The 11098-nt window shown below is 54.6% G+C and overlaps 1 protein-coding gene across 1 annotated transcript; it reads left to right on the plus strand.

The window, feature by feature from the left end:
• Nucleotides 1-2303: 2303 nt before the first annotated feature.
• On the plus strand, nt 2304-6413 carry LITAFD (LITAF domain containing; the record flags this gene model as incomplete). The annotated part of the gene is made up of 4 exons (XM_080677448.1): nt 2304-2418; nt 4800-4853; nt 5995-6139; nt 6305-6413. 4 exons carry the CDS (start codon nt 2304-2306, stop codon nt 6411-6413), a joined length of 423 nt encoding a protein of 140 aa, XP_080533574.1.
• Nucleotides 6414-11098: the final 4685 nt, after the last annotated feature.

Here is an 11098-nt window from a genome sequence, read left to right on the forward strand (position 1 = left end):
AACTGCTCCCTATGGTTTTCTTTCTTTCTTCCTTTTTTGTATATTGCCCTTCCTATGTTTTCTTCTGTGAAGTGTCTGTTCTGATCTTTTGCCCACTTTCAATATTGCATTTTTAAAATAACTATTTCTGAGTGGAAGGAGATCTTTTATATTCTGGATACCTGTGCTTTTTGTCACACATATGGACTGCAAATATTTTCTTCCCGCCATGGCTTGCCTTGTTTTCTCTGTGGTGTCTTTTAAAGAGCTGGCTCTCAGCTCTGATGAAGTCATTTTTTCAGGTTTTTCTTTTATGGCCTGTGCTCTGTGTCCCCTGTAAGAGATCTTTTTTTTATTAATATGTTTTTATTGATTTCAGAGAGGAAGGGAGAGACAGAAACATCAATGATGAGAGAGAAACATCTATCGGCTGCCTCCTGCACGCCCCACACTGGGGATCGAGCCGCAACCTGGGCACGTGCCCTGACTGGGAATCGAACTGTGACCTCATGGTTCATGGGTCAACACTCAACCACTGAGCCACACTGGCTGGGCCCCTATAAGAAATACTGATAATCACATTTGTTTGTTTTGGGTTGCTTTCAGTTTTTCAGTGTTGCTTTTCTCATTTTTACATACTTCCTCTGTAATTAGAAAAGATATGATATAGTTCCAAAGTCAACTCAATAAAGCAAAGTATATTTAGAGAGGGCCTGCTTTCACTCCTATCTCCCTCAATAGCAACCTCTTTAGTTTTCTTATTAATCCTTCCTTTATTTCTTCTTGGAAATTATAGACCTCCCTCCCTGTTTCCTTACACAGACAGTAGCACTATATCTATCTATCTATCTATCTATCTATCATCTATTTATGTGTATATATATATATATATATATATATATATATATATGTGTGTGTGTGTGTGTGTGTGTATATATGTATATATATGGAGGTTTTATACATATATATATATACACACACACAGATATGTGTGTGTATGTGTGTGTGTGTGTATATATATATATATGTATATATATATATATATATGAAGATACTCATATATCTTGTTTGTTGTTCTTAGCACTCTATCCTGGAGAGACTACATCATAGTAATATATGGAGATTTTCCTCTTTTTCTTTTTTCCTCCTTCCTTTCCCTACCCCCTCCCTCCAATCTCTCTCTCCCTTCTTCACTCCCCTCTCGCCCTGTATTTTCCATAGCTGAAGAGTTGCTATACATAGAGACATTTTTAGTTTTTGTCTAGTTTTTGCTGCTGCCTTGAAGAGCCTTGTGTTTGAGTCATTTGACATTTTTGCTGGTCTACCTTGGGATGGATTTCTAGAAAGTACTATTAGGTCAACTGGTCCCACACCTGCAATTCTGCTAGAGACTCGCCCTAGCTCTTGGTTGCTTGCCAGCTTGATAGCCCCGCAGGCTACCCCAGATGTTCCCCCAAAACAGCACGGCGCCATGAGTAGCCACAGAGAACACTGTCCAGGCGTGTGCCTGTGCACACACATCCTGCCTGCGCTCTCCCTGGCCGACCCCAGCTGAGGTCGCACACACGGTGGGAGCATCTATTCTGGGCTACTCACACGAATCACTTCACAGTGACCATGCTGGCTTCGTGTGCTGCACCTGGCTGAACCCTGTAAGGTGGCTGTCATTATCTCCATTTTACAGATGAGTCAGCCAGGGGATGGAGGTCAGAGAAAGTGAGGATCTTGCACAAGCTCACAGCTGAACTAGCAGGAGAGGCAGTTGAGGAGGTGATACACACACACACACACACACACACACACACACACATTATACACCTGTAGTACAGGTGTACATATGTGTACATGTATATACATGTATGAATATAGATCTGTGTTCACACATCTGTACATAGACAGACCCCTGTGTATACTGTACGCATATACCTACATATACATGTGTGCATGTATATACACCTACTTCTAAATAAGAGGACATGAGCATCCTCACAGCTAGATCTCTGCCAAGAGCAGGATCAACCCCTCAAGGCAGAGTCGCCAGCTCCGAGCAGATTCACATCTGTGAGGCCCGGGATCGGTGCTCCCACTCTGCCCTGTGATCAGGGCGCCCGCGCCCACTCTGCCCACAGCGAGGCGGCGGACACGGCCAAGGGCCATCTTCAAAGGGTCCCCAGCTGGGCACCTGGCAGGCTGCCCTCCTGCAGGGATGGGTGAAGCTCCCCTCAGCCATTGTGAGGACACACATCACAATGGCCGTTCCACCTGAGCCAGGCCCAGCAAGAGGCTCCGAGGCCTGCACTCCTGTGCGTGGGCCGCCAGCCGCCATGAGGGCTCCTGGGGACAAGCGCTCGACGGCTCAGAACTCGGAACCCGATCCTGCTCGGATACCATTGCTGGAACAAAGGGCCTCCAGGGTCCCAAGATGGAACCCTCCCGTGGGTGAGAGTGCCCTTCAGGTGTCGGCTGGGAGAGGCCAGGGACGGGCAGAGGGGAGGGCTCGGGCAGCAGAGAGATTGTGTGTCCCCTTGCTGAGCAGGTCGCTCACTCCAGTCCTCACCCCCGCCCCCAAGTCCTGCTGTCCCCCACCTGGGACTGTGTGACTCAGGGGGACAAAGTGGGCCTTCACATCCTGTGCCCTCTCCTAAAGGGCCACAAAGAAGTCGCAGAAAACAGCTAAGGACTCCCCCAAGTCAGGTATGACCTGCCCTCCTCTCCCAGCCTGCCCTTGTGCCCAGACACCAAGACAGATGGGGTGTGGTGGATTAGGGTTAGGGTTAGGGTTAGGGTTAGGGTTAGGGTTAGGGTTACAGTCACGCTTAGGGTTCTGGCCATCCTGATGTGAGTGTGGGTAAGTCACAGAATCCCTTGAATCTCTTATGAGAACTGGTTGAGAGGATTAAGAGATGAGGTAGGGCTGGGCAGGTGCTAACTCAGTGGAGATTGGGAGTTTGTAGTTGGCAGCCCGGGGCCAGGTACTGAATTTCTAACCTTCAGTTTTGTCATCTGTAAAATGGGTACAAAAATGAGGTAAGGCCGAAACCGGTTTGGCTCAGTGGATAGAGCGTCGGCCTGCGGACTGAAGGGTCCCGGGTTCGATTCCGGTCAAGGGCCTGTACCTTGGTTGCGGGCACATCCCCAGTGGGAGGTGTGCAGGAGGCAGCTGATCGATGTTTCTCTCTCATCGTTGTTTCTGGCTTTCTATCCCTCTCCTTTCCTCTCTGTAAAATATCAATAAAATATATTTTAAAAAAAAATGAGGTAAGGTGGGACTGCTGGGGGCACTGGATGGGAGTCTAGACCAGGGGTGGGCAAACTTTTTGACTCGAGGGCCACAATGGGTTCTTAAACTGGACCGGAGGGCCGGAACAAAAGCATGGATGGAGTGTTTGTGTGAACCAATATAAATTCAAAGTACAAGAGAACCCTCCGCTCTTTCGGCTCCACGGGCCGGATAGAACAGCCGAACGGGCCGGATCCAGCCCGCGGGCCATACTTTGCCCACGGCTGGTCTAGACTGTGTGGCAGGACGTGCAGGGGAACTACTTCCATGCTCCTACTCAGGGTAAAGGCATTGGAGGGGAAATCCAGGGTCCCCCCCCCCCCAAATCATGAAGCTTCTTTCCTGGGAGGGTCAGGTTCCCATGCAAAGCATTCATTCAAAGTGGTTCCCAATGAGACACAAGGGGATCCCCATCCATCACCCACATTGTCATTAAAACTATGGGGCTCCCATTGCACCCCCTCTCAGACACTCTGGGGACCCAGGGTCCCAGAATTTCTTGTCCGAATGGCCCTCCAGCTGCGTGCTGGTCCCCAGGGCTGGCCAAGAGCTGACTGCTGACTGCCCCCGAAAGGGGCAGGAGGGACCCAAGGTGGGAAGGATGGAGGCAGACCCAAAAAGCCCCTCCCAGAAATAGCAGGTGCTATGTCGCCACTTCTGGAGCCATCCTGACCAGAGGCCAGGGCACGGCCCTGGAGTAGCATGAGCTCTGGAGGCGGGCATCTTACGTTCCATCCTTGACTCTGATATTTATTTACCGGGAACCTCAGGCATGTTAACCTCTCTGAGCCTAGTCTCCACATCTGCAAAATTGGAATAACACCCAGCCACCTCCCTGGTGTTTTGGCAAGAGTAAGTGGAGTGAGGGTTGTAAAGTGTTTAGTGCAGAGTTTGACACGTAATAAATGCTTCAGATAAAATTAAAAGAAAAAAAAAAAGTGCCCTAGCCGGTTAGCTTAGTGGTTAGAGCATCGACCCACTGACTGAAGGGTGGCAGGTTTGATTCTGGTCAAGGGCACATACCTTAGTTGCAGGCTCGATGCCCGGCCCCCGTCGGGGTGCATGTAGAAGGCAGCCAATCGATGTGTCTCTTTCACACCCATGTTTCTCTCTGTCTCTCCCCCTCCCTTCTACTCTCTCTAAATATCAATGGAAAAATATCCTCAGGTGAGGATTAAAAAGAAAGGAATTATAGGGCCCTGTGCAATTCCCCATCCTCAACTGCCTGGCACCGCCTCTAGGAAGGTCTTACCTCCTAGGACAACGAGGGCACATTGGAGTCAGAAATGCCTGGGTTCACCTTTCAGCTCCTCCATCTATTAGTTATACAACCAACGTGATTCATTCCTCTAGCCTCAGCTTTCTGTCCTGTAAAATGGGTATCTCCCTCAGGCTGACCAAGTTTTTAGCTCAGTGCCTGCATATCTAAGTGTGTTTTCCTTCCTCTCTCCCAAAGAGCCATCCCCGCTGCCATCTTCTCATTCTCCTCGTCCTCCTCCTTATGCACCACCTTCTCCTGGACCACCTCCTCCACCTCCAGTAATTCATGCACCTCCTCAATCGTACTTCCAAGGCTCCCGAGTTATTCACACAGGTGAGTGCTCCTGCCTGCCTCCTCTCCTTGCCCTGGCCATTCCCCAAGACTGCCCCACAGCGCCTCCTCTGGGAAGCCCTCCTTCCCTGCCCCCTCAGCCGCCAGTGGCCACTTTGCCCAAAGCCATGAGCGGTTCCCTCCAATGTGGAATCACCAGTGCAGGGAGAGGGGAGGACTGGCACGCAGTAGGTGCTCAGAAAACGTGTGTGGGGTAGAATCCTGTTATCCACTGTGCCAAGGCACTACCCCAAACACAGACGAGGGGGATACAGACCCCCAGGTGGGGCCTGGGCTTTGGGATTGTTAAACACACTTGCCGGGAATTCGGGAACACCGGGAAGGCTGAGAGCTGCTGGATTCGGCTGTGAATTCCCGGTGGCCAGAACAAAGGCAGCATCCTCACTGTTGTCAAGACCATAGAGCCCGTGGTCACCCCTTCCAGTTCTTTCCTAGCGTTCTCTGCCAAACAGGATGGCTACATCAGGCTCCAGGTGTCCAAACCCAGCACCCCGCCCCCGGGGCCCCAGAAAAACCCAAGTCCTCATGGCTCTGAACAGCCCACCAGACCAGGCCCTGCGCCTTGGGTCAGACACCAGTGCTCCTGGGACCAGGCTCCTGACAGCAGACACAGCCTGCACCGCCCACGCTTTTTGGTCCCTGTGTACAAATGCAAGAGGAAGAGACAAGAAAGAGGCTTTTGGGTTTTCTGTTGTGCTGGGGGGTGTCTGTCTGTCTGTCTGTTTGCAATGCAACTGCTTTCCCGAGGGTGTCGGTGGGAGCTTTCTGACTGCGGGTTAGCAAGCAGCTGTGAGTTAAACAAAAGCCCGAGAGGGACTGGGTGGGCGGGATGTCCTGGGAACACCCTGGATTGACATTAAATTGAGTTTAAACCCAGAAAGGCTCCCAGCTCCCTGGGTCCCTGGTCAGAGAGGCAGGGTGTCTGGACTGAGGAGGCCTCTGAGCCCTGAGGCTGGGGGTTGGAGGGAAAGGGACTGCTGGGGGCTTGGGCCCATGTGCACAGTCTGGGTGTTCGGGGAGCACGAGAACCTGCAGAGGGCACAGGCCATGCGAGGGTCAGCCCAGTGGTGGACGCTGAGGAGAGGGGTGTGAGGTCTGACCCTACCCCTTCCCGCCCCCCAAGCTGTGTTCAACGGTGTGCCTATGGTGGTGTCTCCCATGCCCATAAACTACCCGTGTCCGTACTGCGGGAACTACGTCGTCACGGTGACCACTCCGATCCCGGGGGTCCTCACCTGGGTGCTGTGTACAGGCCTCTTCATGTTTGGGTGAGTAGGCACCCTGACCAACGGCGAAGGAGGGCCTGCTGGCTGGGGAGGGCTAGCTGGGCAGAGGCGGCAGGGCAGGGCCAAGCATGGGTGGGGGGGTTCAGGCTTGGCAGGGCACACCCGGCCTGGACCCTGGCCCACGGCTCTCTGCTCCCGAGGCTGCAGGTGTGTCCTGGGCTGCTGTCTCCTCCCCTTCTGCGTGGACAGTTTAATGGACGTGAGTCACACGTGCCCCGTGTGCCGGCGGGAACTCTTCCGCTTCCATCGCCTGTGAACCTCCACGAAATAAATGTCTAATAAGTGATCTTTACCTGCCCATGTCTGTGCTACTGGGTTCCCTCACCCCTCCTGACCAGGGCTGTGAAGGACTGAGCAGTGCCCACCTGCCCTTCCGTCTCCACAGGTCACGTGGGCACTCAGACCGGCGCCTGCGCATAGCAGAGCCTCAGTTAGCACTGGGCGAATGAAGAAGGCCTAGCCCTCCCTTCTCAGGGTCCATCCTCTCCTAACCTCTTAAAAACCACAATCCATTCATTGATCCGTTTAAGCTTCTAAGTCCTCTAGTCCACAACTCCAGCCAATAGGTCTCAAGATGCCTCTTCCCACCTCATGTGGCCCTGGGCGCTGGGGATGGCAGGACCACCTCCCTACAGTCCCTCCTCTGACCCCATCCCCTCAGCAGCACCCTGTGCTGCCCTTGTTGCCCCACAATAATTTCTTTCCCTCCTGGATACCCCACCCTGCTCTTCCTTGAGGGAGGCGCCGGGCCTCCCTGCCCCAAGTCTTGCCAACTCCCTCCGGTCCTCACCGGCAACCAATGACTGGAACACAGCAAGTTCAATTATCGGGTGAGAATTAGTAACTTCAGCTCTGATTATGCCAGACGCCTGCCTAGAACTTTCCAGGCTCGGGACTGAGTTGACATTTTAACATGGGGTCACCTGAGGCCATTGTGAGTGGGCCTCTGCCTCTCCCGCCTCTGTGCTGCTGCCCACCCACCACGCGTCCAGATGCCTCCCTGTGCTGCCCCTGGAGTGCCCTGCCCGGCCCCCCTCACCCATTCCTTCCGTAGGGCCCAGCAGTGCCATCACTTATTCTCGGGCCTCTACCACTTCCCCAGGGGGGCAGGCAGGTTCATGGGAGCTGGGAAGGAAATCCTCCCAAATCTGTCCCCACCCCCCAAGCAGAGGTTTAATTCTTGAAATTCCTTCATGGCCACAGCACAGTAGCCATCCTGTAGGCCACGGTGACTGCGGGAACTGGAGAAAGCTTAGACATTAAAACGCCCTCGAATGCTTGTGGGTAAATGAGTCTGCTGGGGATAAGGTCAGGGTGGGCATGCGCTAACGGAAAACCCAGGGCACAACTGAGGGCCATTTCACTTGGCAAAACACAAAAATGTGATCCCACCCTTCTTTTCAATTAACATGAATTTCAGAGAGAAGGAAGTGAAGGAATTAGGGGGCAGAAGGGCCTGTGAAGTTCATTTCATTCACTGAAGTGTGGCAGGGGGTTGGCTGCAATGCTCCCCCATCCTGGGCACATGATGCCAGGGCCGGAGGTGGCTGGTCCAGATCCAAGAACTGGACCAGCAGCTGGAAACTCGGCCTGTCCACCCAAGATGAATGCAGTGCAGCAGCAAGAAAAGGTACAGCGGCAGGAAGATGCACATGTGTGGTGTGCGTGTGCGCCTGTGCAGAGCTGAGTCATGGAGGCACTGAAGCATCGCGGTGGCCTCTTAAGGCACCGTTCACAGGCAGACGTTCCTGAAGCCAACCAGTCAGGTGAGAGCTGCTCTGGCCACGCTGCTGTGATAGCGCTGGCAGGTCCAGGGTTGCACCAGCCAGGGGGTGGGTCACACCAGCCAGGGGAAGGGTGAGATTTCTCCAGACTGCAATGTCAGCCCTGCAAAGATGCCCCACTGCCATCTCCTGCACCCCCAGATGCCCTGGGGAGCCAGGGAGCACCGACTTCCGAGGAAGCACTAGCTGTGGGACTGAGAGTCCCAATTTCCACATCCAAACAGAGACCCATTTTATCTTTTTAAATATATTTTTATTGATTTCAGAGCTGAAGGGAAAGACAGAAACATGATAAGGATCATTGATCAGCTGCCTCCTGCACACCCCTCACTGAGGATCGAGCCCGCAACCCAGGCACAAGCCCTGACTGGGAACCCAATCATGAACTCCTGGTTCATAGGTCGATGTTCAACCTCTGAGCCACACCAACTGGGCCAAAGACCCATTTCAGGATTACAGAAGGTGAAGCATCTGACAAACTAGACCCCATTTCCTGGGAGCCAATCCCTCATCTGTAATAAACCCGAATAGAGTGACACCAAATGGACCCAGGGCAACAGAAAGCCTCGGGTCTACACGAGGGGCCCACCAACTGGTCCCATGTTTCAAGGCAAGACCATGCTGTCACAAACAGGGTGAGCGTGTCATCACGGAGGGAAGGGCGGGTTACAGAGGCAGAACGGGCCCATCGGCCACCACCAACCGGAGGAGGAAGTCTTGAGCTGGGACTTGGCCAACCCCCAGCTGAGAGGAAGCCCACGCCCCTGCCGAGGGGCCAGGCTTTGCGGGTTGGTCACAGGGCAGGCCTGGCTCTGCCTCCAGCTGGAGCAGAGTCATCCGAGGAGCTTGACTGCAGGCCGGTGTACCATCCCACGCTGGCCAGGAGACTGGCTGATTTTGACTTGGATGCCCAGACAGCTGCACGGTTAGTCCCCTGACAGCGACGTCCGTAGCAGACGCAGGGCCACTGTGGCACATGAGCATACTGCCCGCTGTTGGGCTGGTGTCCCAACCCTCCACGCACCCTCCACAAGGCCCGCTCGGCCTGGCCTGGCCCTGGGCAGCACCCTTGCAAGAGCCATGGACCAATCCCCAGGCTGGTTAGACAGCCCAATGTTAAGGAAATATTGTTTGTCAACTTTTAACATTGGGAAAGTAGCACTGAAAATCCAGACTCCAGCTTCTTTGAAAACGCAGGTGCACAGGATGCACATTCAGCAAGCGTCAGACTCAAGCACGTCTGTCCCTTTGGCCCAGCCCTCCCCTTCCTCGCTGCCTTGGACACCTGGGCCCAGAGCATCATTTCCACTTCTTAGTGGCCTTGTGTCTGAGCCTGGCCCCAGGGCAGCCTTGGCTCTATCCCAGGACCTCACCGTAGAACCAGCCAGGGCGCATGGGGCACAGCCTGTCTCCCTGTGCCCAGCTTTCCCTAAAGGCTGACTTGGCTTTTCCACACACGTTTGTCTCTGCACCATCTGGAAGCTGCCAGCAGTGCGGCCTGGACAGCATGTCCAGCAGGGCCCAGCGCTCAGAGGAAGACCGTGCCCTGCCCTGGGCTCCTGCAGCTCCCACTGGGGCACCTGGGGGCGGGGTGGCATGTGGCAGTGAGGTGGTTTCGAGGCGAGCTTGGTACTTAGCCACTGAGAGCCGAGCTAGGAGGTCAGCCTCCAAGCCCATGTCCTGTCACTCTGGTCTGCCCACATGCCTTGCTGGGAACCGAGACGGGGCGTGCTCAATGGCAAGTTGTTTGAGGACTGCTGACTTGTGGCCAGAGTCAAGACAGGACACATCCCCACCTTCCTTATCACGGGAGCACAGAGGAGGGTGTGATGCTGGCCTCCCAACCCAGCTCTGCCATCAGTGAGGCTGTCACAGCCGGGGATACCTCCTGCCGTTTCCAGTGGCCGTCACCTCAAGCCACACCCAGGCTATGTGGGCAGAGGCGAGGAAGCAGGACAGAGGGCCGGGGAGGGGGGGGGGGGGGCGCATGGTTGTATAGACTGTCACGCCCCTCCCACACCCACATGCCCGCGAGGAGTGGACATAGCTGACCCTGAACCTGCCACCCCTACCCCAATGCCGACTTTGCAGAAAGGAGTCTGGAAGGGCTGTGGGTGCCCACTCCTCATTGGTGGGCAAGGGGAAAGGCCAGCACAAGTTGCCACCCCACACCCCCCGGCTGGGATCGGGAAATGGGGGACTCAGTCCCTATCTGTCCCATGCAGTTCCTGGTCACCCCCGGAGGTCAGGAAAACCAGAGCACCAGTGCTCCGTCTCACACGTTAACTCCAGCTCATCAGTGCAGCAGACCACAAGGCGGAGCATCTGGTTAGTGGCTTTACCAGCATGGTAGGCATTAGCCACATGGCAACTTGCAGTTCACACTCTCGGCCATTCTGGCCACACATGGCTCGTGGCTGCTGCACAGGGCAGGGCACATGAAAAGTCACTGTGGCAGATGGCGCTGGAGAGCCAGTTCACAACACAACTGCCGATGGCCAGACACGCTGCTCAGTGATTCCCAGGCATGCGGAATGTGGCTCTAACGCAGGGGTGGGCAAACTTTTTGACTCGAGGGCCACAATGGGTTCTTAAACTGGACCGGAGGGCCGGAACAAAAGCATGGGTGGAGTGTTTGTGTGACCTAATATAAATTCAAAGTAAAGGAGCGGAGGGGAGAGCAAGAGAACCCTCCGCTCTTTCGGCTCCGCGGGCCGGATAGAACAGCCGAACGGGCCGGATCTGGCCTGCAGGCTGTCGTTTGCCCACGGCTGCCTAACGTGACAGCACCATGAATGTGTTCAGTGAGGGACAAGGCGGCCTCCATTCCGATGCACTTCCACCTCAGGGGCCATCCTACTATCAAACGCTGCAGCCAACCAGGAATCCCCCACAGGAGCTCCTTTCCCGCTTAGTCCCGGGGTCGGCAAACTTGGACTTTCACCTGTTTTTTTAATAAATGAAGTGCACCCAGGCTTGGCCTCACCTCACTGCAGGGTGGTCTGTGGCTGTGTTCAGGCTCCAGCACAGAGCTGTGTCCCATGACCAGCAGCCCGCAGAGCCCAAAGCGTATCGCACATTCAACTGCACAGCGGCTCCCAACCAGAAACCCCACCCTCACAGCACCCCAACCACCACCCGGGCCGCAAAGCGAGGC

The sequence above is a fragment of the Plecotus auritus genome (assembly GCF_963455305.1).
Source record: "Plecotus auritus genome assembly, chromosome: 7".
NCBI lineage: Eukaryota > Metazoa > Chordata > Mammalia > Chiroptera > Vespertilionidae > Plecotus > Plecotus auritus.